Source organism: Pyrus communis, chromosome 3 (genome assembly GCF_963583255.1).
Source record: "Pyrus communis chromosome 3, drPyrComm1.1, whole genome shotgun sequence".
Lineage (NCBI taxonomy): Eukaryota > Viridiplantae > Streptophyta > Magnoliopsida > Rosales > Rosaceae > Pyrus > Pyrus communis.
Genome location: NC_084805.1, coordinates 1,256,198 through 1,284,166, shown reverse-complemented (window position 1 = coordinate 1,284,166; position 27,969 = coordinate 1,256,198). Strand labels below are relative to the sequence as shown.

Below are 27,969 nucleotides of genomic sequence, written 5' to 3'. Positions count from 1 at the left end.
AATGCAAAGTTGCGCCTTCAAGAGTTGGAAGCGCTGGATGAAAGAAGGCTTGAAGCTCAACAATACTTGGAATGTTACCAAGCACGATTATCCAAGGCATTTAACAAGAAAGTCTGCCCAAGGTCTTTCTAAGCCAGAGATCTCGTGCTGGCATTGCGTAGGCCTATCATTACAACTCACAAGACAAAAAGCAAGTTCACATCAAAGTGGGATGGACCCTACGTAATACAAGAAGTCTACACCAATGGCGCCTACTTAATCATGGCAGAAGACGGCTTGAAGATCGGCCCCATCAACGGCAGATTTTTGAAGCGCTACTACCCCTAAAGCAAACGCACCACGCTCCTAGCCCGCAAGAGCATAAACTGTGTACGGCAAAATCATCACCAAAATCACCATTAAAAAAAAAAAAAAAACATCACTCATTTGAACTACGTCATGACTTGATCCCTCCTCAACCAAGGGTACGTAGGCAACTTGAAACTTCAAAACTTCAAGTACAGTCATATCATCAACAAAAACACAAACACTTTGGAGAATAAAAAGCAAGTTAAAGAATGCAAACACTTTATTTCTTTGAAGGAAAAAATCTGATTACAAAATAGAAGGCAGAAGACACTACTCGAAAACTATGTCCCTAAAACTGCAGAGGCGATCTTCAAGCAAGCCTTCCAAAGTCTTCAAAGTCTCTACCTCGATGAGAGACAAGATGGGCAAATCCATAGCCATGTCTTTCTCTTGTTCTAGGCATGAAATCTCCTCTTGGCATTGAGAAAGTGTAGCTCCCCGCTCCCCGAGAACACTTTCAAGTCGTGATGCTTTGATGCCCAACTGTTCTTGCTCTCGTATCAACGTATCTAGACGTACTTGGACGGAAGCTAAAGAAGTTTATATGGCTTGATAATCTCCCGAAGCAGCTTGCTGAGAAGACCGACCTTGGGTTAGTGACAAGTCTATTGTTGCAAGCTGGTGAGCTCTAACATCTGGACTCAACTTTTTCGAGGAAATAACACGCAAGGAAGAATACTCAGTTGAAGCGACCATAAGTTCGGCGATCTTAATCTTCAAGGATGAAGAATCAGCGTTAAGATTGGCAATTGCATAAATAAGCTTCAATAAATCCTCTTTAAGCAACGCAAGGTCCTAAAACAGGCATTTTGAAATCCTTTCCTCAATATGGCTCTTGATATCCATGTTGCACGAAGATTGATGCGATGAATAAGCTACTTAGTACCACTAAGGTCTGGCCCTCTTAGAGAGATCTCAGAGCTAGCTGGCAAAGGTATAGAACGCATGACGGGATCTTGCATACCTCCGCCTACACACGACAAACTTGGGAAACTTGACGGATTTGAGACAAGCTCTGTACCAGGTGGATCCCCGATATCCCCGCCTGTAGGTAGGTTGCCTCCAAATAGCATCTCCGTATATGAATAAATACATGTGGTCGCCAAGTCAAAAGAACAAGAAAGCCCAACCTAAAGAGAACAAAGAAAGCTGTTAAAAACAAAAGCTAGAACAATGAAAGCAGAAGAAGTCATAAAAGAGAAGAAAATGCATACATCTTTCTCAAACGACACACTGCCATCGAGTTGAGGGAGCCTAAACACTTCTTTCTTCTTATGACGAAAATTGACATCGTTATCGACCTGAGCACCTTCAAGTCGTCGCTTGTTTAAAACTTGTTGACGCTGTCGCAAAAACAAGTCCATCTTCGTGCGAATCAACTTCATCACCGGCCTCTTCAGATACATCTAGATGTTGAGAAGACAAGCGTGGGCATTAAGGGACTAAAACCACTGGTTTATCTTACAAAGTAACAGCACTCGCGCAATCAAAAGGTATCAGTTGTGTAGGAACCACAGAACAACCCCCCTTGATACATCAAGGCGTGAATGAAAAGAATTGGTACCACTTGCCATCCCCAAGTTCTCATAATGTACCTTTGACCACCAACTTACGTAAGCATGGGTCACTGGACTACTTTTGAACTCGTCTTTGGCCGGCAGGTGATAAAAGCATTTGTACATGCACGGGTACAAAACTCCCAATGCATATACACGGCTTGCAAGGAGTCTAATTGGTTTTTTTCCTTCAACTTGCCTGGCACATTTTGGACAAAACCAAATTGCCTGCTGAAACGGTGGGGACTATACGGCTGAAAATGCATCGATCTTCTTGCCGCAAAGAAACATACCCCGAGCGAAGACTTATAAGGTAAGATAAGTCCGAGAAGCGAAGATGCAAATCATCCATGATGCCTCGCCGCATCGACCCAACCCTCGCCAGATGGTCCATCTTCAAGCCTTCACAGCTTCTAAACAGTGCTTGCGCCTGGGAATCATTGAGGTTCTTCGAAGAAAGCACGCCAGAATACTTCGTCATCAAAGGCCCCGACTTGTCTAGAGTTGAAGAAAAAAAATGAGTGCCGAAGTACTCACCCAACCAACCATACACATAGTGGTAGGGAAGAACCGTAGCACGATCTTCAATGTTTGTCGAGTTCGAAACAACACTCAAACCGTTATAAATGTTGGCCAAGATCGGGATAGCAAGACTGAAAGATTATCCTGCAGCCATCTTGCTAGCAACTTTGAAAACCCTAGAACGAACAAAGTTGACGTCGCCGGTTGGAAAAACAAACTTACAAAGCCAACAAGCTAAGAAAGCAGCTAGGTAAGATTCTTCCACATGCTCTGATGCTATGCCAAGGTCCTCAAACGCTCTCAACTCGGCAGGGGAACGGCGCCTAGCTGAACCAATAACACCAGACGGATATGGGTCTCCCTTTGGCTTAGTGGTTTTGTTGCAACCTCTTTTCTTCAAGGACTTCTTGTACCTTATGTCCTCCCAATACCAGAAGCGGATCCATGAAGAAATCTTCACGCCTGATTTACCTCGAGCATCTTGGGAAAGCTTGTGATATGCCCAAAATAAACAGCGACAACTCGCAGGCAATCCTCGGCGATTGCAGAGAGAAATCCATCAGTGGGGTACACACATTAAGGAAATCCATCAGGCAATCCTCGTATCATCACAATAAGGAAATCCATCAGTGGGGTACACACATTACATATTTTATACGCACAATGATGAGACAATCAACATATATATATATATATATATATATATATATATATATATATATATATGCACAAACATGGAGTGACGGGACAAGTTATGGGACAATCACCTTATATATATATATATATATATATATATATATATATATATAAGGCGCGCGGACACACGGGACACCCAACGTCCGTACATATATATAATAATGCATGTCAAAATCAATATATATATATATATATATATATATATATATATATATATATATATGTACATATCAAAATCGTCTTCAGCTTAAAAGGAACAAACCTTACAAAGCAAAGGCTGTGCAAAGAAACTTGCTAAGCGACTGTTTCCTCTCCTTCCCATCCACAGCAACTGAACTCCCACAAATAGCACAGAGAGCTGCAAAGGTTGAAGAAGTGGAAAGCAACTCGCCTTGGCAGTTCAAACCTACGCTCGCAACCACCCTTTTTGGTCTAGCACCCAGTTCAACGGGCAGCAAATGTGGAGAACGCAGTGTAGCAAGGAAGCAGTGTGTGCGGTTACCGGCAGCGCATGGTTGCAGGACAGAGCAGTCGGGATGCAAGAAGGCAGGCAATGCAGTGGTTGTGCAATGGTTGTGCAGTGACGATTCGATCCCATATAAATACATATATATATATATATATGTGCACATGAACCCAGGGAAGCGAATGAAGTGCAACGACTGTGCAAATAATGTTGCAGTGATTGTGCAAATAGCAATCCGCATGCAGTGAAGAATGTAATAAGATGACTGTGCAAACAGAAACGCGCATGCAGTGAAGAATATAATAAGATGAATGCAAATAAATAAATGGTCCGCATGCAGTGCAGCCAAGAACCCAGCGGTGCCAGACTGTCATACTCATCATCAGAACAATGTACACACACACATAAAGAAATTGCAACCTACTGTTAGCAAGTCAAGAAGGAAAAGGAAAAGAGGTGGTGGCGACAGAATTATTGCAAAGAAGAAAATAAGGGAAGGATGGTGCACGGCACCACTTGCAAAAGTGTGATTAAAAAAAAAAAAAAAAAAAAAAAAGGACATCACACCAAAACCTTGAAGCTTTGAAACTCTAAAAGCTCTCAAGCAAATCCCGAAGGATCAGTAAAACCCTCTTTGTTCTTCGTCAAATCCCCCTTCAAGATCAAGCTCCGACGGCCTTTGAAGAAACTTCCTTCAACCTTCGAGATCAAGCCCTGACGGCCCTTGAAGAAAGTGTTCATCGTTCATCATCTGTTCATCCTAAGATCAAGCCCCAACGGCCCTTTGGATTAACAAAAAAATCAACAAACCCATACACCCATTCTTCAAGATCAAACCCAACGCCCCTTGAAGACCCATTCATCAACTGTTCATCCTTAGATCAAGCCCCGACGGCCCTTCGGATCAACAACTCATCCACAAATATACACCCTACGAAGATAGAATCAGAGGATCAAATTACAAAGAGATTGTAACCCCAAAATTAATTAATACAAAATATATTTTGTACACGTATTCTTGTTTCTTGTTTCAGGAAATTTTTCGTGTTTACAAGAACAAGAAATAATACCATATGAAAAGTTAGTAGAATAAACAAAATTATTTCTTTGTTTTTTTTTTTTTTTAGAAAACTTCAGTGGTACGAGAGAAATTTTATTAATAACGAAAAAAGAATTTACATCTAGCCAGATGAGATATAAACCTTGCCCATTATAATACAAGAAAAGGAGAAAGGAACATAAAAAAGAAGGGGGACCTAAACCTTCCTTTAGAAACGAAAGCAAAAAAATACGAGGAAAAGAGGGGTAAACATGAAACCTAACCCCTCTAAAGCCAAACTTAAAGGGCCTAAACCTATAAAATAAGTTGAACAACACCACAAGGTTAGGAAAAAGAAAAAGTTGAGACAAACCTATATGACGAGATGCATTAATTTTAGAAATAGAAGCCAGGCAAGCAAACATTATATGAAAACAAAGCAGCACGAACCGTAATCAAAGGAGAACCATGCCGTACCAAAGTTGGAGAAAATAAGCCCATGTTAGCAAAATTGTTTGCAACATTTCTTTTGCGATATATGTGAGAGGAGTAGAAAATCATATTTCGAATGCGGTCTAAAAAATAGACCATTGTGTACAAAAAACGCGAAAAATGATCAAAAGCAATTGATTGGAGAGTGTACGCTTTTATTAGGAGCACTTTACTTTTTAATAAAAGTGCAACTGCTTATTGGAATAGTACTTGAAGTTTCTGCCAAACATATGGTCAAGTGCTTCTTCTAGAAATCACTTCAAAGTATTTTTTGTTTCTGCAGAATATAGTCAGAAGCACTTTATTTAGAGAATACGAAAACACTTTTAATTATTTTAAAAGTATTTCAAACATACCCTATAACATATCAATAATGTATGTACAGATTATGGGTCGTAATCACTATAAGTATGATTTCAGATTTAACATATACACGAAATAACTACAGTAATATACGTAAAGGCGACGTGCAAATATCCACATGATTTTACACAACAAAATATGTTTTTGTGCAACTTTACAATGATACAGATCAATGACTTATCATTGGCAATTAACAACTAAATAAAGGGCATCGTGTGTTGCCGGGTATCTGATAAGACTGCCTGCCCTGAACTGGGCATGATTGGACGTGTCCAATCAAGTAGCTAGAGATCATGAGTTGGATAAGTTTGGAAGATCCATGGGAGTGTGACTCAAGTCTGCAATTTTAATTTTTTTTTTTTTTTTTTAAATGAATCAGTTGATAATTTCTTCACGATAGTTTTACTATTTTAAAGATTTAGAAAATATAAAAAGATATTTTAATTTTTTCTAGACTATTATCGTGTTATTGATCAATATAAAAAAGACTTGCTAATGCAATTTAACTTATATATAACTCCAAAAACCAAATTGATGATTTGATCCTAAATTTGTCCTAGGAAAAAACAATTGACAATTGTGTTGCACATCGTAATTCACACCGGGTTTATACCATAGATGTATTTTTCTTTTTCCCCATCTTTGAATGTAGATTAATTAATTAGCTCTAACCACACCTGGTCAAGGTCAACATAAATTGTAAAGCATCATGTTGTCTTGAACGTTGTTAGGGTCCCACTACTAGCTCCAACCAGACCTGGTCAATGTCAACATATACGTTGTATCAAAAGTTTTCTAGGTCTGGTCGGATTTGGAGGCTTCTTTCCGAAAAAAGTACCATGTGGTATGGTATACAATGCTTTCTGTGAGTCCCCAATTAAAAGGATTGTATTATCTTCCGTAACCAATAAAAAAACAATTTATACATAATAGATTTAGTGACGCATAGCATTTTAATTTAATAACATTATATTATATGAAGAAAATCTTATATATGACATAAGAATATTAACACTGACGCTACAATAACGGTAAACCTGTTTTATGTAATTTATTCTCAACCTAGAAGTATTTGTTACAATTTCTGGGTGCATGCTCTCTTGCAGGATGATATAATCTAGACTCGCTAGGCTCATTATACTATTAAACGTAATCAAATGACCTAAGCTTTTGTGACAAACATATATATTTATAAAAAAATAATAGCTTCACCAAAAAATATAGAAATAAAAAATAGCTAATCAAAAGAACATGCATCATGCATGTTTATCGTGGACATCGACTCCTCCATGTTATTTCGATGGTGCATGAAGAGATGATGATGGACTCATGAATTGAACTAGTAAACAAAGTCCAACATCGTGTTAATAAATTTGAGTCCCCTGTGATTGAAGAGAATCTAGAAAATCCTCGAACCAAATGGGAAAAGTAGTCTGCCAAATTCTTTGCCATAACTGATGTAAGGAAAAGCTCAAGGCTTGGTCAAACGCAGTGGGTGTGGACTGAGGGTGACTTGACCGCGACTGTGGCAAAGGCAGCATAAGAAGACCATGGGAGTTGAGAAATTGGCAAACTAGAAGTTTAGCTCCTGAATTATGGGCCTTCAAAACACAACCCAAGAATTTGGAATGACACAAAACCCAACTCGAACACACAAACCGCAAACAACATGCAAGAAAACAAAGACAAGACCACACATAATGAGCTCCGATCGACACTAGATTTGCCAATGTGGAAACTTGTGCAGGGCTGTGTAAGAGTTTTCTAACTTGGAATTGAATGCGGTTATTGCTTAACGATCTCTTAATAACCTTTTAATGATCTCTCTGATCGCATTGAATAAACATGCAATTCTTATTTGTTTTACATGTTCATGTCACAGAGTAATGTTGAGTAGCAAAACGATAGAGATAAAAAATAACTTGTATAGAAAATGTAAAATATATGATTTTCATTAGCTTTTTCGACACATCCAAATATTTTAGTGTTACTATTTTGCAACTCAAATACAGCCATGTGACATGAATAAACCTACTTTACTAAGCAAGTTTTTCTCCTGGCTGTCGTAGGAGAGACTTTTTTTAAACTTATAACTTAGTTTGAAAAATAAATTTGCACTTACGTTGGAAGTTTAAAGCTGTAGGATGGATTCGATTAGAAAAATAGGGGGCAACATAGTAAAAACGTTCCAAGAGTTAACTTATGTTGTGCTTGGATTCAGAATTGAAGATTCCAAGCTTGTCCTTGTTTAAAGAGATGTCCACTTCTTCTGCCTCTGATGAGCGACGTTTTAATGCAAAAGTATGCGTCGAAAATGACAGCTCTTTGGAATCACTAATGAGCTGTTTCTGTTGTCTGTGAGGACAAGCCGCAGCTAGGGAACTCGGACAAAAGTGTACCTAACCTACACCTTTAAATTTAGATGAGGGCCATGAATGGCAGGTTTGTGTTGCTTTCCTTACCTCAATGAATTTATTCTGCATGTTTGTATTCAATATATTGTCCCTTTCTTCAAAGCCCTAAAAACTTAGCCCCAGTGCTGTTCAACACCCTCTAGCTGAGGGTGTTTCATTGGATTTCCACGTTTATAATCATGTGAGTTTTCAGGGAAATTCAAACTTTGATGTGTAATCCAAAGCTTGGTCACTTTCGGAGAAATTATTGTGTACGACAGATAGTATAAAGTATGGCTGTCTACATATAACATGAGCCAGTCAAAGTGATCGCCCCTTCCCAACTTATCTCATACCCTATACTCATTTCACCAACCGACATGCCCCATGAACTCGGTAACTTTGAGCAACGTTCCCACAAGGGGAGGAAAAAAAAAAAAAAAAAATCATCTTAGAGCTTTTCATCACGATTCAAAGAAGAAAATTTTATATATCCGACAGTCAAATGCCTTTTAGCTCCTATGAGAACTTAAGGCTCCTCTTTACTAAATTTGCTTAAATCATTTATAGTATATATGTAGTACTCTACTTAAATGTCAACAGCCAGAATCTCCAGATGCCTGTCCAAGGTAAAATGTAGCTAGTTGCATGTCAAAATTACAAGGTAAACTGAAAGTAACACGCATTCTGGTTCCTGCATGTGCAAGTTACGTAAACTTTAGAGTCCAATTACAAGTCCTGACTCTTTAGCAAATAGAAAGTAACATGAATGACCAGTGACAACAGGACTGCATGAATAGTGACAACTGGTCTAATTAATAGCTGCACATATATGATATCTAATCGGTTTCGGTTTGCTTAAGAGTCGGTCCGTACAGACGGACCACTCACCAATCTTGATTGGTTATCGATGTGCCTTGCCAGTTGGGGCACCGCCCAATACTTTGCTGCCACCAAATTTCAGAAGTACTTATAAAGCGTACTTTGATCTCACACTTTCTAGATCCAAAAACAGAAAATATCATATAAATCCATGCTTAAATTAGCAACTGAAATTGAAATCATGTTTGATAAAAAAAAAATTGAAATTAATGAAAGTTGCTCCAAGTTAAGACAAAGAAACGATCCAACATCTAGAAAGGATATGACGTTGGAAAATATTTGTATTTTAGATTTATTTTAGTGTTTGGGTATTTTTGGTGTTTTACGTATTAAGATTTTGTAAATTTAGTTCTCCATAAATATGGCTTGTAATTTAGTTTGAGAGGTAAGCTAATCAAAATGTAGCCGTCTATTTGTAGTCGTCACAACAATCTTGTTTATTTGTGACACATCTCAACCCGAATATTCAAGTGGATACTAGAATCAAAGTGTGATGGTCGGCACCTGGAAGGTGACTAAGTATAATATGCAATTGGCGCATAAAAAGTGCAATAAATTAAAACCAAAGTCTAGACTAATATATTCTAAGAGTGAGAGTGTGCAGTGTGGCATGAAACCATTATTTCAATAGCATGCAGTGTCAAAGCATATATAACAGTACAATACATCAAAGAATATTCCCATCCTGGGTAGGATGGATATTACATTACAAACAAGAAATAAATTTCTGACATTAACCGGAGTAAATGTCATAATCACTAGTTATCCCTCGCTCACCATCGAAATCCAGCTACTAAGTTTTGTAAGGGTGCCTTATAGAAAGTGAGAGTGGGAAAAAAAAAAATAAGGTTTTATTAAAACCTTTGTAGGATTCTAGGATTCTACTTAGCCCAACATAGACATTTTCGTCATTTTACAACTTTAGACAAATAAAATACGCCAAATTAGAGATGGACCGTAACAATTTGTTTTGGAACTCTTCTTTGGTGTCAAGGTAAGAGCTATGAATTGCATTGACTCAAAGGGTAAACGTATGGGCACTATTACGGGACATACAATCCATTATGGACATATGATTATTACGCTACAACCGGGATATTCTATTCCACCTCTTAGAAAGAAAAGAATTTAAATCAAAATACTTAATAACATGGCGATACATCTACCGCGAGCACACGCAATGGAGCGTAGACAAGAAATCCAATCTACAAAATAACTAATAAAATAATATATGTAGTTTCATCGTTTGTTTGTTCGTCTATTAAGTGTAATCTAATTTTCAACTCATGAGATGCCATGAATAGGTATGGAGCTAGAATTGTTGTTGAAGCATTAAAGTAGGGGCGATTTAAAGTAAATGAATAATCTTAGATCATGCTAGTCGTTGAAACATTAAAGTAGGGGCGATTTAAAGTAAATGAACAATCTTAGATCATGCTAGAAAAAACCCATCACAAACCAATCAAAGCAGCTCAATTCACATGATAAAATCAGTCTTTTAATTTCCATCTACATTCTATTGAATTTACATTAAGAATAGAGAAAATAATATTTAAAAAATAACTGATTGAATCACATTATGTTAGACCATTGTGAGGCTAAGCCACCCCCTTCCCCTTAATGTAGATAATATCGTTTGATAAAAAAAAAAATAATAATAATAATTTGACAACTAATTTAATCACATTATTATGCGCGTGCGAAAGACCTTTTTTATAATCAGCATTAGACGCATCTTAAGATGTTTTGAACGTGTTTAAAAATGAGAAAATAATATTTAATAAACAATTGATTGAATCATATTATTGCTAGCTCAATAGGTACTAATTTAAAAAATGTACAAAAAGAATTAATTATTAAAAAACATTGTTAAAATAACGAAAATACTCTACATCATTTCATTCATTATTTTGGGTTGCTTTTGAAATTTTTTGTTTTGGGGGGATTTTTGTCCAAAACTTTTTGGTGAAGCTTGTGACCTCAAAAGGGATTGTTGGCTTTATATATAACTAGCCTTTCTGCACGCACTTATGTGCGTGTGAAAGGCCTTTATTACATCACGGTGTGCTATGCGCGGTGTCTAGAGTTATTTTTTTCTTTTTACATTCGCTCACGTATAAAGACATAATACGTAACGAAGTAAATATATTTGTTCATGTTAATCGTTTTGCTCTTGCGCATGCAAAAGACCGCCCTAAAGATCATATGTTTGGGTGAGAGGGACATCAAAGTTCCAAAGAATTAAGGTCAAATTAGTAAGGAATGAACTACAAACTATTAAAGAAGAAAATAATTGCACTTCATAAGCATTACAAAGGTTTGTGAATGAAGGTATCAGTCATTCATAACTCCTATGCCTTTTGTAACAATTATGTAGGGTATCTATCAAACATTTCTAGTCCATTCAAGACTAACTTGACCTCATTAATCCCTTGAAATAAGTTCATTACCCCAATCATTAAAAGGGTGACAAATACGAATACAAAAATGAACTCAAATTATTTTCAATGTCACCATGTAGAAAGAGACTCAGTTCTCATGGAAGACAACAATAAAGTTGGAAATGATATCATATTACTTCAAAATCACCAACTAATTCAATTCATGTGCTTATAATAGTGATTGAATCTGAAAGCAACCTTTCTCCTATAATACATTGTTCCCATACCAGAGGGCTTGAAGTCAGTGTTCATGCCCATACCATTGCCATACTCTACAAATAGTGAGGATTTCATGCATTTGTGCACGGCAATTTTTAATGACAATTTTAAGAATGCAGTGAAGTATTTAAGGCTTGCTCTTCACTCCACATCCCCCAGTACTGCTGGCCTTGCATCCTTTGGTATTGGTAAACATTTGTTCTAGTGTGTACTTGCAAGGATTGATATTTTTATCTAGTAAAATAAAAATTAATAGAGAAGGGAAGAGGAGATCACATCATACTTCAGAAATAGTCTTCAACTTGCCCTGTTCTAACTTGAGCAATAATCTTGAGAGTACTCAAGCTTGGGCAAAAGGAAATCAGCTACTTGTTGAACCACCTATCAAAGTTAGTTATAAATATGTAATTAATTGGTTCAAGAAAATTGACGAAGGCATATAAACAGAGAAAAATCGTTGAATCTTATATTACCTGCAATGAACGGAGAAACAATTTGGTATAAGAATCTCATTCCACAAAACTTCAATTCGGGCCTAAACAAATGAAAGCAAAAAAATTCTCAAGATACATACTTTCATCCAAATTATCCACCGTCATTAACAAAACAACAACCTATATCTTCCTTCAGCTAAAATAAAGCAAAAACTTAGATGGCCCGAAATCAACTGGTTGTTCAGTGCTGGTTGGACTGTTTAAAAAAAAAAAAAAAAAAAAAAAAAAAAAAACTGTCAATTTGGAACATGCTGAAACCAAGTTTGGTACCAAAAGATTTCAAACTTGAATTGTTTGTAAATAGCAGCTTTCATCCCCATGAACCTGAAGCATTACAATAGAACACAACTTATTAACTATTTGACATTGGCTTATAGAAAGTTAATAACTTTTTACAAAACGGAAAATTGTAGTACCTTTCAGATATGGGAAATCACGGATTTCTTCCCTCTTTCTTCTTCATACGCATCCAACACCATTGCAAAAATAACATAAACTCAAGTAAATCCCAGTACTAAAAAAGAATGCCAAAATAATATAAAAAACAGTTAGTAAAAAAGCTTCCACTGCAATGTATTGCCAATTAAATCTTACCAATTGGGTTCTAAGTTCTAACTGCCAAGAAAGCGTGAGGTCTGAAATGGGATTTACAGAACTTACACAGTTTGAGGGAAAGTGTTTTGCATGGAACGTGGTGCAGTTTTCTCCAGCCTTTTCCCACGTTTGAATTTCTTCTTTTTTTTTTCTTTTGGTTTTATTTACACAAATGCCCATGGAAAATTTAGATTCATAATTTACTTCAGTTTTAAAATTTTTATTTCAAGGACTTTTGTGTCCATTTTTTTTTTAGAGAAGCCTTAAGACGTCAAAACTCACTTCTGGCATTCTATTAGTAGAGATAAAGATTAAAACGTTGAAGCTTTTTTCACTCTATGCTAAAACATTATTTCTTTGATGCGGGGACAATTGGATTTCATGCATAATTCGTAAAGTTTTTCCTGTCACTAGAAAACAAATAGATTGTTTCCCACTTTTTGAGGGAAATGATTTTTACATGTACTTTTAGCTTTTCACACATAATTTTTATTTTTAATTATTGAATTGAATAAATTAAATAAAAATAACAGTCAAAATTAAATAAAAGTACGTGAAAAGTTAAAAAATATGTTTGTTTATCATTTCCCTTTATTGAGGAGTAATAATATTACAGGGGCTTTGTACTTTTAGTGGTGGCGAATATTTACTCTTATGTGCCTATAACTCGGGTTTTAATCTCCTGCTTTCCACACAAAAAATAAAAAAGAGAAAAAGGAAGACAATAGAATCCAACAAATGGAAATGATTTTCGCAATCATTTTTTTTTTCTTTCTGCACATCTCAGACTTATAATTAAATAAAATATAGGAGAACGAAGACAAAATAAAAAAAATAAAAAAAAGTGCAGAAAGAAAAACTGAGTTACTTCCACATGCGATATAAGGGCTCATTAGTTGAAAACCTATAGACTGAAAATGATGTGACACTGTCGCGCATCATCAAAATTGGCCTATAAAGATCTTCCAAACCAACCCTTCCAAATCCATATTCCCATCCCTTGCGCTTTCCACATTTCTCGTTTTTAAGTGCGTACTCGATTTGCAAGTTCTCTAGCTCTCAAGTAATTAACCTTCTTCTTTCCAACTTTCTCTAGTTCACTCAATTTCTTGTTACTAATTGTTTTGATGTTAGTTTATCGTTCAAAGAATTCGAATTTGTGAGAAAGAAGAAAGTGAAAAAAATGGAGTAATCAGTAACTACATGGACAAAGAGTACCATCGATAATTATGATTTTAATTATTACTAGAATAATTTTTTAATTTTTTTTTGGTTTGCTTTTAAGATTTATTGGTTTGCTAATATATTTGAGGAAAGAACTTTGCTGCTAAAAAAATCAGCAGCAACCCTGTTGATGATCAATCACAGCTGGACACGTGTTCAAGTTGTGATTAAAAAAATCACCAAATTGAACACGTGTCCAGCTATGATTGATCATCAGCAGGGGCTACTGTTGATTTTTCTGCAGCCAAGTCCCGTTCTATATTTGAGACTAATTGTACAACGTTTTATATTTTTTTCATGCAGTTGCGCTACCCATGGACTTTGGCAAAGATCATCGTGAGTTCGACTGTGACTCTGCTTTTGTTGAGGGGGGTTTGAATGAAGCTGCAAAAACACCCAAGAGTACCGGAAACAATGACATAAGTGTAATCCAAGAAAACGTTGGCTGCTGTATGACAACTTCAACTTGTATAACTCAGCATGAAGAAAAGAAAAATAATGAAGATGGAATATTGCGCAAACTTGGAAGACGAAGTTTTGAGAAGAAAATGGAACCACCAAGTGGGAGAATGATTCACAAAACAGAGTCATTTGGCTCCCACCTACTAATCAACATGGATGAAGGTAATAGCAATACCGTTACTGAAAGCTTTGACAAGAGAGGTTCCATATTAAGCAGGACTTCTAGCAATGGCTTAGGAAATTCTCTCTCTCTTGCTGAAGGAGACATCTCAGATAATATTGCCTTGAGAGTGCAGAGTCCAAAACAACGCAGTACGAAACTGAAGCCAATCTCAAGTTATATTTAATAGACTTGTCTTGAAAAAAAGCAGAACCAACTTATTTAGGAAATATTACATTTGTTTCGGGTATTTATAAAAATTTCTCTAAAACTACATGCTTAATTACCATTAGAAACCAACTAGTTCTTGTTGCAGTCATACGTCTCTTTGTAGAATGTCTCAAGTTTCTCCCGTTTCTGAAAAAAATACTACAATAGTTAACCATTAAAACTACAACCCCTCATTTGTGCAAAAGTCTCAGATTCAATGACAAATTTTTATGATCTTTATACTAAAAGAAAATATTCCAACAGCTAAGTCTATGTCAACTGAAGAAGGAGGTCCAGATGCAGACAAAGGGAGAAATCTCCATGTGGAACCCAGCTTACCAATTTATCTCAAGGTAACACATTATTAACCCTAGAGATGCTTATATATATATATATATATATATGTGTGTGTGTGTGTGTGTGTGTGTGTGTGTGTATCAAGCAAAGGAAATTTAACTTATTTAATTGTTTCAGAGTGTGTGTGTGTGTGTATAAATTATTAATTGTGTTGCAGTTCCAAGATGTCAAGCATAAGGTTGCTGCTGCAAAGGGTATGAAAAGCTCAAATGCAGAGTACATACTGCATGGAATCACTGGCTCAGTGCTTCCAGGAGAGGTTCTTGCTCTAATGGGACCTTCTGGAGGTGGCAAAACCACTTTGCTGAATCTCCTCAGTGGAAGAGTGAAACTCAAAACCGGTACCATCACTTACAATGACCAACCATACACCAAGTTTCTCAAACGGAGGTATATAACATGATACATAACACGACAGTTGCTTACTACGTAATACACTGACCATTACCCAAAATTTTTACATATACCATGACACTTTTAAATGAATTATAAAAAAATCAAGCTTCAAGTGGACCGCAAATATGTAAACAAATGAAATGTTGTCACGTGAGTTGGGGTTTGAAAAAACATAATTGATATTAAGAGTTGATGGAGTTGATAATTGATATACTCTTAAGAGTTTGCATATTTATTTTAACATATAAAATATGGGAATTTTTTTTCTGATATTGGTTTTCATGGAACAGGATTGGATTTGTAATGCAAGATGATCTTCTGTTCTCCCATCTTACAGTCAAAGAAACTCTAACTTATGCTGCTCTACTCCGTCTTCCACTTACCTTAACCAGAAATCAGAAAAAAGAAAGGGCCATGAATGTGATTAATGAGCTAGGCCTAGAAAGGTATATATATAATATTCCATCTAACATTAAGCATCCATCTATTTGTCAAGATGAACTCGCCGATACTGCCTCCCACCTTGCATTTTACTACTTACACAGCATGGCAAGTGTATGGGTTTTGTCGCAAAAGACATCGGTATAATTAGAAACCCCTCAATTTACGTCATATTTGATCATGTCAGTGATCCGGTGTAAGATTCTTGTATTCGTCAACACTGTTGAAATGATCTTCTTAGTTAACTTCCAAGCTAACTCAGTCACTATGAAGCTATTTGTTACTCATATAGCAAGATTCACTAATTTTTCAGGTGCCAGGATACACTTATTGGTGGCACATTTGTTAAAGGAGTTTCTGGTGGTGAGAGGAAAAGAGTGTGCATTGGAAATGAAATCCTGCTCAATCCATCACTTCTGTTCTTAGACGAACCAACTTCCGGTCTTGATTCAACCTCAGCACTTCGAATACTTCAGATGCTCCACATTATTGCAAAGGTACTGGAATTATTGATTGAATCCCTTGTAATATGAACAATATTACTTGATCATATGAATATCATATCAAAAAGAAAAAAAATCAAGTTAGATAGATTGTGTTTATATAAATGTAGGCTGGCAAGACAGTGGTGACTACAATACATCAACCGTCTAGTAGAATATTTAACAAGTTTGATAAACTCATCCTCTTGGGTAGAGGAAGCTCCTTGTACTTTGGAAAAGCCTCTGAATCGATGACATACTTCTCCTCAATCGGTTGTGCACCGCTTATAGCTATGAACCCCGCAGAGTTTCTCATTGATCTTGCAAATGGTAACACAAATGACAAATCACTTCCAACAGAACTGGAGGATGGAAGGCCTTCCACGGTTGATGTCCACGAGGTTGCTAATAAAAACTGAACTTTCAAAACCCAATTGTAAATTTCTAATAGCTATCACGGCGCAGAATCTCATTTTACATAATTTTGCAGTTTCTGGTAGAGGCCAATCAAATCAGACTTGCAGAAATGAAAAAAACAAAGCTCCTAAGTTATGTGCAGACAGACGGGGAGAACATGTTGCAAGGCAAAGGGATGACATACTTGAGGGAATCAAATGCAACTTGGTGCGAACAGTTTTCAATTCTTTTTAGGAGGGGCCTTAAGGAGAGACGCCACGAATACTTAAGCTGTTTGCGTGTATTTCAAGTTGTCTCAACTGCTCTAATAATAGGACTCCTATGGTGGCAGTCTGATACTTCTTCCCGAAGACAGCTTCAAGATCAAGCAGGATTGTTATTCTTCATTTCAGTATTTTGGACCTTCTTCCCTTTATTCACTGCAGTTTTCACATTTCCGCAAGAAAGAGCAATACTTGCTAAAGAGAGATCAGTGGAGATGTACAAACTCAGTGCATACTTTTTAGCTAGAAACACTAGTGATATTCCTCTGGATCTCCTGCTGCCGTTAGCCTTCCTCGTCATTGTTTACTTAATGACAGGCTTGAAGCTGACCTTTACTGCATTTATCCAAACAATGCTAACAATTTTCCTCAGCATTGTCGCCTCTCAGGTAAAAATTATGGATATTTTCTGGTAAATAATTGTTCTTCTCCTTGAAGCAAAATAAAAACAATATTGGATGACACTGTAAACATCAAAATTGCAGGGTCTTGGATTGACCATAGGTGCAGCATTTGTCGATGTGAAAAAGGCAACAACGCTAGCTTCCATCGTCGTTATGACCTTTATGTTATCTGGTGGATTCTTTATCAAGGTCAGATAAATATATAACCTGAACCAATAAGCTCACTGTGGATTTGTTAAATATAGCGTGACACGTACATTATAAACTATATGTGGTTGCAGAAAGTTCCATCAAATGTTTCGTGGATACGCTATATCTCGTTCAACTACCACTCTTACAGGCTGCTACTGAAAATTCAGTATGGTTGCCCATCAGGTTCAGGTACCTCTGGAAATGAAACATGTGAGTCTCAATTAATCAAAGAATTAAGACTGGATTCAGGTGTGACGGAAGTTGGAGCTATGATTGTGATGATCATTGGGTATAGGTTACTAGCCTATTTATTTCTCAGGGCAATGAAATTCAGGACTATGATATAGTCTCCCATTCTAGACGATATCTACTTGAAAAATTAGACTTCTCAGAATGTTTCTGTCCACGGAAGAAAGTTTCATTGCTAATATGTTCCATTCAATATATAAGTATTAGTTGAGTTTCGTTCCAAAAATAAAAAATAAAACCGTCAGCTTGCATGTAGGTTAAGTGTCTTCTCGACATTTGAGGCTATGTGAGTACTTTGTCCTTGCAATAAACTAGGAACTAAGTTATTATCTTCAAGTTTGCTCATGTTGAAGAATCTGATTCAGAAAAGGAGAACTATTGTATGAATTATGTATTTTAGTTTCCAGTTCTCATTTTGTATGATGGACAATAAGATACTTTAATTGATGTTTTTATTTTATTATGATTTAAAATTTCTCAACTTCCCTTCTAACTTGTAATGGGTGGGGTACTGTCCTTCTAACCTGAGGGCTTAAGGTATATGCTTAAAGCAATCATAACACGAGGCAACGGTGGATATACCAAAACAACCTCGCAAACCCAATCTACCTCATCCACACAATAAAGTATTTTAATGCCCTATTTAGTTACAATCTAATACTATTAGACTCGACATGATAAAAGTAACTTGCGCACTTTTTCATGTTTTTAATTCGTGTGGTATAATAACCTACCTTCACTTCTTAGCTCAGTGCATCGCAACTGAGGATAACCAATTCTTCAAACTTAGGCTTTTCGACAATTCTTTATCAATCAAGGCTTTTCATTGGTATTCTAAGCTACTACCCAAATCGATCGACAGTTGACCACAAATAGAAGATACTTTTTATGGACAACGAACAAAAAGACGAGAAGTATGAAATCACTGCTGCTGCAATCAACAATATGAAGAATCCAGTGAAAGTCAAGACCTTAACGAAGCCAGTGAAATAGTATAAACCAGTCCAACATTTAGGAGGCTACGTTCCTAAGAAGCCGCAACGTTCAAGAACTACTCCTTTGATTTGACGAAAGGTAACTGATGGATTGGTGAAAAGTAAGGGACCGTTAGATATAACCTTTTAATTTTTAATTTTTAGTTTTTGTTTTCATTTTTTTGAAAACTGAAAACTGAATTCTTGTTCGATAACTACTTTCATTTTTTAGTTTTCAAGAAAACGAAAATTGAAAAGCAAAATTCTAAAACTACTCTTTTTGAGTTTTTAAAATTTAGCATTGAGTTTTCACTTTTTGGTTTTCAATTTTTATTATTTTTTAATTGAAAACAACAAGTAGTTATCAAACAAAATTTCAATTCAAAATAATAATAATAATAAATAAGATAATTACCAAACGGGCGCTAAAGTGATTAAACCCGATTCAAACCAAAAGGTGCCTAACCTCTAATTAAAAGAAAATACTTCAATTGGCATAGTTTCCGGGCACATCCCACGAAAAAGGTGTCCAATCAGGAATTAAATTTAGAAAAATGCTAGCATCCTCTTTGCACTAGCCATTTGAAATTATATTTTATGTTTTTCATCTTCAATCCCTAGCTAAAATCATTGAAAGGTCTTTTTTTATGGGTACAAAATTGAAGGAAAATTTTGGCAAAACTAAGATCATTTGAGCAACATACAAAGAGAAATTAACAATTAAAAGGCAGAAATTGTATACATGCACTCAAAACAATTCTTAATCAAGAAATTCAAAGTCTAGTAGTGTACCCGAACAAAGACTCAACCCAAATTCAGGAGGAAACGGAAGAGTTTTCAGTATAAAATTATAAGGCTATGGAGGCACCGTTGGCCCGAAGTGTACACTTTATAGCTAGGTTTTAAAACCCTTCATGGCTACCTAGCAAGAAAAAATAGATTTTCAGAACCACTCCATAGAACTCGACAAGCATCAATCAGTATGAAGAAAAAAAAAAAAGAAGAAATAAAGGGAGGCTTCTGGAAGTAACGGGAAAGGAGGAAGGGAAGGAAAGAAAGAAAGGAAAAAGGAAGAAAAGGGAGGCACGGAAAAAAAATAATAGAGGAGGGAAGCCATAACGAAATGCGGAGAAGAATCAAAAGGAAAAAAAGGGTCTCAGTTTGAGGCCGAAGCCGTTGCTCTCATAATCCGCTGTCCAATTTGCAAGGTTCTTTTTCCTCTTCACTCTCCACCTTGATCTGCTATTTTTGGTAATTGATGAATATATAGAATGATTCAATTCAATTATTTAATCTTTTACTTTGAAGCTCTCTTATATTTTCTTTGCTTCAATGGGATAACTCACATCTAATTGATAGTTATGGGCCGATAAATTGAACGCTTTGAAGATTGTATTTTGATTTGATGATTCCATGGGACTAGTTGATAAAGTAAATGGAGAAACATTTATCGAATCCGACTGTTAAAACCTCGGGTAAATTGTCATAGGAGGCTCTTCCGCTGGCAATAAGAAGGTATATTCGTTTGCGATTACTCGAATGGAATATGGAGTATGGAAAATGGAGTATGGAGTATGGACTATGAGTAAAGGACAATATATTGGACATTATAACGGTCTGCACAGTATTTCTTTTTTTCATGAACAACGGTTTCACGCGCGTAAACTACAAAAGCAAGTTATTTGGATGATTGCTTCTGAAGTTAGTTGGAATTTTGTTGGTTTTCAATGTGGAGTTCTCAGTTGCGGAATTATTACTTATGTTTAATACTTTATTCTATTAGTTAAACTGCAAAGTCCATAAGTCCAAATGTACGCTGAACTTACTTGAAATTCGTAGCTTTTGATGATCAGTGATAGTTGATCATGACCATCAATTTCTCTTTACATTGAGCTTAATTTATAATTGATTAAATCCGTGTGCCTTCTTCTACCATTTCTTATGGTATTACTTTAGTCTAAAGTAGGAGGGGAAATCGCACTATTCATATGAACAGTGTTTTGGACCACATTTCAGTTTATTTGCAAGATTACCACTCAGATGCTTTTAGCTTTTTACGAAGATGCCAGCATCAGTTTGAATGACAGGAATGCCCGTCTGGGGTTAACATCACACGGTTGGGGGTAAAAGTTGGGTGGGCATTGTTGTCAGTTAGGGTTGCATTCGGTGGGATTGATGGCTCGATGTGGGATTTGGTGGGAAGGCATGCTGCTTGCAGAGAGGAGGAGAGAGAGGGGTTTGATGAGGGGAATGCATGCGACTTGCAGAGATGAGGGAGGGAGAGAGAAGGGTTTGGTGAGGGGAAGGTATGTGACTTGCAGAGGGAGGGAGGAAGGGAGGGAGCGAAGCTTAAAAGCAACTGCAGAAAGTTCAATGGACAAGGTCGCAGCAATGGAGACACCTCGCTCTGAATCATTTCCCCTTTCCTCAGGCGAATGCTGAAAAAAGTTTTGAAGGAACAAAAAGAAGAAGAGCTACACATAATAGAATCTGATTCGCAAGGAAAAGAAGAAAGCCAGCTTTTCAACGAAAAAGCTAAAATCAATCTCTTCAACCTCCTCATCGGTGGCCGCACCCACGACCACCAGGTTCACTTTTAATTTAATTTTAATTTTTTGCTTTTTCAGTGGATTAAACAATATGAAACGAATTATAATTTAAAATGGTGAAATTTTGTTGATTTTTGCGTTCAATGTTCTGAGTGATCATCGAGCTGTGATGGGTTGGTGTTGGATTTGATTCAATTGAGGTAAAAGCTCTGCATGATTGTGATACGGAGAAAATGCTAGAATCTTACCTTTGATCCAAATATCTGATTTTTGTTACAATTGCTATTTTCATTGCAGGAAAATGTGGTGGAGACAATAATTCCCAAATCCTCGAGTTTTATGAATGCATTCCAATTGATAGCCATGTCAAATGATCTCGACTTGTCAGGTATGTTCAAGGAACAGGCAAGTTTACAAGAAATAGATTTACTAAAATAACTAATCCTACTTTTTTAGCTTATAACGAATAATGTTGAACTGTTAACTTAATTTAGGATGAGAAATAAAAGACAACAAGAATTGGACCCAAGCATACCTTTATTGAAACCATGAAGAAAATAGAAGCGGCTGCAACGGATGTGAGTATTCTGTAGCAAGAACAAACAACTTCAGGGTACACGAAACTTATATTCAATCTTGCTTCTTTATTAGCTTATCAAAGTTCCTTCCTGCCAACTAATGATGTATTATTTTTTCATCAGATGTAAATGCATGCAAAAATTCCAATGAAAACGTAAATCACCATATCCAGGTAAATCCGAATTGTAGATCAGACTTATATTACAATTTGTTTTCTTTGTGAAATTTTATTGTAATTTACACTATAGTCTCTGACTTTTGAAATTCTATATGAAATTGTGAATGTTATTCGGAATCAAGTCTGGCCGAGTTCTTTACTAAATAGTGCGAAAATATGCATGATGAAACTAAATTACTTTTGTATCATCTATATTTACCTGTTATCATAACAGGATTTAAAATATAGAAACATACTGCTTATAGGATATTAAGGTTGAAGTCATTTAGCTCCAAAGATGCCATAACTAATGTATAATTGAGTGAAATGCCATTTTACATAGATATTGTGCTTATTTGTTTTAGGTGGATTACCAAAAGGAGCTCATCAAGTATTCTGCGAGCACGATCGGCCTTGATCATTAGGATATTTAAAGGAGCCATTGATCAAGGGAAGACGATGAGTTGTGAACCTGTGTGCCAATTTTGTAGACAAGCAGAAACTTTGGCACTCGCCTCTGTCCTATCCTCCTCTCGCCGCCGTCTCCCTTCTCTCACCTCCGTCGTCTTACTCCTCCTTTCTCTGTCTCTGGAATCCTATCGTCATCTTCCAAGCATGCAAGGCTCTGGCCCTTTCAATTGTAACCAAAACGTGTTTCAGGTGCCTAACACAACCTCTCACTACCCACTCACATCAGTTGGTTTTTGTAATTTGAACTTTTCTTTCTAATAAATTTGTATGCTTTCTGGATTTTTTATGGCAGTTTTGGACCTTATCTTTTCTGAATATGTGTGCTTCTCTGGGTTTTTTAATGGCAGTTCTGAGGAAGAGCAAGAAAAAGGAAGAAACAGTATTAGAAGATCTTCCCAAAGAGTACTATGATGATGTGAGTGCTTTTATCCTTTAACTTGGCCAAATGGGTGCTCAAATTTCATGTTTTTCTGTGATTATATAAGTAAATTTATGTATTTTGTTTTTGGGTTTTGCCAAACTCAATGGTGGTATTTATGGGTTTGGTATTGATTTTCACTTAACAATGACTTTGGGGAAATTGATTGAGTCTGTATTCAATGTAACTTTTCATGCAGTTACATAATGATGAAATATAATTCAATTTTTTCATTCCCTTTTTTTTTTTTTTTTTTTTTCTTAAATGCAGTTACATTTATATGGTGATTTACAACATATATTTATCTTTTAGATTCTTCATGCAGTCTGAGCCATGAAGGATTTGATAAACCCACAATTGATAACAATGTACGGCGGCACCAACGGTTTTGGACAAGGAATAAGTAAGTACCATTTTGTTTCATTGTTCCAAAGTATTATGTAGAGATTGCTTTAATATCTTGGCTTCTTTGCTGTTTGTGGGGTGTCTGAGATAGGATTTAGGAGATCTGGTTTAGGTTTTGCAGAGAGAAAGATAGGGGGTGTCAGAGAGAAATGTGGGAGGATTTAGGCGAGGGATTTCAGGGATTTGTTTAGGGTTTCTTTTCTGCGATTTGCAGACAGAGAGATGGGACAACGGTGAGAGAGAGATGGGAGGATTTTCTGCGAGGGTAAAGGGAACGGGTAAGGGAGGTTTGGGTATGGGTAGGGGATGGAAAAACATTTCATTTTCCATTTGCTTCCTCAAACCCAAGGGATTTTTGCGATTGCAGAGAGAGAGAGATGAGGGTGTCCGTTAGGTGCCCTATAATTGTCACTTTTGTGATTTTTCCACCCTTGATTGTTGTGTGATTCATTCTCACGAACGTTCTATGCACAAGGTTTCACGTTATTCCTTCCTTTTAATTTTGATATTATTGTGCTTAATTTCTGTTTTATTTTATTGGGTGATTAGATTAACAGACCTTAGATATTTTGGTATAATAATTTCACATCACGTGTTGCCCTTTTGCATCACCTTAATTGTTCATCAGATGCTAACTTTTAGTTATGTTTTCTTTGGGTCAGTCTCCATCTCGTACATTTGTCCATCCTTCTGGAGTGGAGCACTATCTTTCTGACAGCATAAATGCTCTGAGAAACTGCTATGGAGACAAACAGTTGTTTACTCCGTTCTAGGTATGTTTTTCTTTAGTAGTTTAGAGGGATACTTAACTATTCCCCATTGTAATCCTTGCCTTTGTATCTATCTCTCTCAAAAGACGATGAGAGTAGCAACTGTTGCAAAGCAAATTCTCAGATGTATCTAAGCATATACATACATTGGACAAAAACCGAATCTTAAATTGGGGCAGTGAGTTCTGCAACATCCTGGTGCTGCATATATTCTTACACTTTTAGAAGTTGTATTTCTCAAATATATTGGGAATTTTAATTAGTTTTATGTCATTTTCGTAGGGCAATTTAGTAGAGATTTAGACATAAAAGAAGATGCGTGAATTAATACAATTAACCTAATAGTGATTTGGTTCAGCGTAAAGACCACTGCTAGGGCACTCAAGCCATTTTCTTAATTTATGCGCATATATATTATACGTAACCAGCACATGTTTCCAAAGGATGTTAGTTAGTGTTCATGCTCTGCTGATATTTTATTCTGTTCATTTTGATTTTGTTTTTCAGTTGTGGTTATAGGATTATTTTGTCTCTCTTTTTTTTCTTTTTTGTTTTCCCTCTGTACAGCTTTTCTAAAATTGAACTGTTGTTCTCAATTTGGTTATTTGAACCAAGGCCAGTTAGGCTGTGCCTTTGGAAGGTCTCACTGCTTTTAAAGTTGAATGGTGCTAACTGAATATAATGCGTTCATTCTTCAGTGCGTGTGAGTGTATGTGTATGCAGTCTATGTGAGTGCATGCAGTGTGGTTAGGTTCATTCCCGCATGGGTTTTCGTCTTTTTTTCGTTAAATGGTTAGGTTCATTCCCGTATGGGAGAGGTGTGTTTTTGCCACCAAATTGGTAGAGACTGATCTTAATCAAATATCATGCCATAGTGTTATTTTGTTTGCATCTATGGAACTATATATTTACTTCGTTGTTGTTGACGGCTTTGCATGTTCTTTCCAGATAATGCTACCTTTTTGGATTACCTATGAGTGTCCCGGGTCGGTTCTGGACCATCAAAAGAGGGATGATCGCTGTCATTCGGACTGCGGGCATCCACTTCAAAATCCTGGTAAACACATCCTTTTCTTGATTTCAAGCCATGCAAAATTCATGGTGAAAAAACTGAGCTCATGTCGTTGGTTTGTGCCTCTATCCTATTTCTTATTTATTTATTTTATCAATTCTTTTCCTTCTTGGTTCTATATGTTGCTGCTGGTTCCGATATTTCATTGTCCTATCTGTGCATGATATCAGTGCTGCCACTTTTCTTATTCTTATCAATGCTTACATCTTCACTCTTTTCCTTCTGTTTCTTTTTTTTTTTTTTAAGAAGACTTCTGTTTCTTTTGCTTAACATGGTTTCGGCTTTTTGAGATTGTGTGTTTGATTAACATTTGATCGTATGGTGTTAGAATTTAAATTTGATGTGAAGAAATTCTGCCGGCAGGGATTTTGGTCTCTGGATTTTTCATGGTGTAATTTTTATGGCATGATCCATTGGTGTCGTGTGTATTTTTATCAACAATAATAAGCTTTTTCTCAGTATTGCAAACAAGTTTTCTTATAATTGAGAGACGAGTGCATGGTGCATGTGTCTTAATTTATTCAGGTTAAATATGTCTTATTTATGTAGTTAAGGCGGGTACATTCAAGTCCCGCAGCAACGCGCGGGCATATTTTCTCGTATAATATATCATTAAACTTGGAATTTCACTCAATCATTTTTATTATGTTATATGTCTGTGACCAGTAACACTCTTGTGTAGAATTAAACCTTTCAAAAGTTGTTGGATATGAAAACTGGGTTGACTATGGTTCATGGGATTAACCCTAAATAAAAAAATAAAATAGAAAGATGTACTACGAATGGTTCCTGTTTAGGGTCTAATCTAAGGATTGGATGCAACCATGAAATAAAAAGAAAAATTATTAAGCTTTTGAACTGTTGGTCTTTGTTTTCTTTCTCATGTCTCAGAAGCAAGATATGATAGTGGAACATGAGCGTTTTGGTGTCACATGTGAATTCTGAACATATTCTCCGGATCGGAGTGTGACAAGACTAGTCACTTTCTAAAAAGAAATGACATAGTATGTACTGATCTTACTGGATTGTCAATGCCTAATTAGCTTCTATGGCCAGGGACATTTAGGGTATGTGTATGGAAGGGAAAGGTCTCTTGAATCTAATTTCTTTAGATTACATTCTCTTTATTATATTTTCCTTAGACTTATCGTTTAGGCATACAACACTTAGTGTGATGGCTCAAAACAATAATCTTTGTCCTAATTAGGTTAAACTAAATTAGTTTAATATGTGAAACGTCTACAATGTATCATCTCATTATTGGCCTTTTTTGGCATATTTTCAATAAAAAATGACACTTGATTTTTTTTTTTTTTTAATAAAAAAAGTGGACCAGTCGGTGGCTTTGCCACGGCAATCCACCCTTCCAAAATTTCAACCTCCTCCAAGAAGACTCGCATGACTTTTGATACAGTGAAAAAGTCCAAATGCAAAGGTTAGTACAAAGGTTGCTAGCACTCTCCCCGAATTTACGTGGTGATTATGGCTTGTTTGGAAAGTGCTTTCAAATGATTGAAAACGCATTTAGAAAAGAAAAAAAAAAAAAAATCTTGGTTCCAAAAGCACATGAAGTGGCTCCAGTTATGTGCTTCTTGCAGGAAGCACTCCAAGTGCTTTTCCAATATTCATTTTCATTTTTACTAAGAATTGATTCTAAAAATATTTTCATTAAAAATATTATTAGCCGTTTAAAAGCACTTTTTAAGCGAGCCCTATAACAATGGACAGTTTGATGCTAAAAAACCAATTCCTCATGGGCATCGACATTGTTCTTTTTCATGATATTTCAGTCAACACGGTGAATGCCATTTGTCCTCGTTGACCAGAGAAAAACACCATGAAGTTGATCCGGGTGAAGTAAGAACTGTTGTAACTAACGAACCTGACAGTTCAAAAGCCACCATTGTTGCAGGGGCAAGTGCAAATGTGAATGCTAACTGGACATTGAAAAATCAGTTGTCAAACCAGGAGGTAATGGAGTAGTAGAAAAAGTTGCATGCATGGTTATTTATCTTCGAGGCTACAACTTATAAATTAGTCTCACATTAGTGATGTGGGAGTTTCATTTTCCTAAAATCTTAATTTTGACGTTTCAAAGCTTCTTGTATAGACTTGTACTTTTTTCATAACAAGTATTCACAATAAAATACTTGCAACAATCCAATGAGGGTGATTCGTCATGTTTACCCCTTGTGATTAGCGTATTTTCATCATATAATACTCAAATCGAAATTGTTTATTTTTTTAATTATCATGAAAAGATCATCTTTACAAAAACTCAATCAAATCGGAGATATATTGTTTAATCATCCATATGTGTTGTACAAATAGACAGTGTTAACATCGAGTAACATATTCACGATGAACTATCCATTTACTATTACATTTAGATGATTAAAGGAACTTTGGTTTGATTGATTGTTTATAATTATAAAATTGAAATTGATCTACAGTTTCTATTATTAAAATTGCGGTGAAAATACATCAATACAAAGAAGCAGACAAGATAGTGCACCTCATGGAATGGATACAAATATTGTTCTTATAATAAATAATCCAACATGAAAAACTTGTAAAGGATTTTGCACCAAGAGCTTAATTGATATCTCAATCGGAATACATCAACTGCATGCGTTTAGGCAACCATCAAGTGGTGACATTGAAATGTCCCACCCAAAACCTTATCTGGCTGGCGTTAAGCATGCATACATGTCTAGCTACTTTCTCCTATATAGAAGATAATGAATCATCTCGCACAGGTTACCCGGACTCTAGTCATACGGGTCATGCATGCAACAGATTTTTATATTGT

At 36.1% G+C, this 27,969-nt stretch overlaps 1 protein-coding gene and 1 long non-coding RNA gene across 4 annotated transcripts; both read left to right on the top strand.

Annotated features, from left to right (window-relative positions):
- The first annotated feature begins 14,043 nt into the window (after positions 1–14,043).
- Positions 14,044–18,220, top strand: LOC137729462 (ABC transporter G family member 22-like). Its single transcript, XM_068468420.1, has 9 exons — positions 14,044–14,503; positions 14,826–14,914; positions 15,076–15,308; positions 15,605–15,760; positions 16,069–16,252; positions 16,369–16,638; positions 16,728–17,306; positions 17,403–17,510; positions 17,603–18,220. The coding sequence occupies exons 1-9, from the start codon at positions 14,044–14,046 to the stop codon at positions 17,858–17,860; spliced, it is 2,337 nt and encodes a 778-aa protein (XP_068324521.1). The 3' UTR covers positions 17,861–18,220.
- Positions 18,221–20,953: 2,733 nt separating this feature from the next.
- On the top strand, positions 20,954–26,556 carry LOC137729993 (uncharacterized). 3 transcript variants are annotated; one of them, XR_011068072.1, is made up of 9 exons: positions 20,954–21,485; positions 21,583–21,673; positions 21,780–21,863; positions 21,987–22,036; positions 22,387–22,681; positions 22,840–22,907; positions 23,236–23,313; positions 23,978–24,088; positions 25,034–26,556. It is a non-coding gene; the product is annotated as an uncharacterized lncRNA (long non-coding RNA). The 3 variants fall into 3 exon arrangements; XR_011068070.1 differs by having other exon boundaries at positions 21,780–21,898; XR_011068071.1 differs by having other exon boundaries at positions 21,780–21,898; positions 23,223–23,313.
- The last annotated feature ends 1,413 nt before the right edge of the window (positions 26,557–27,969 follow it).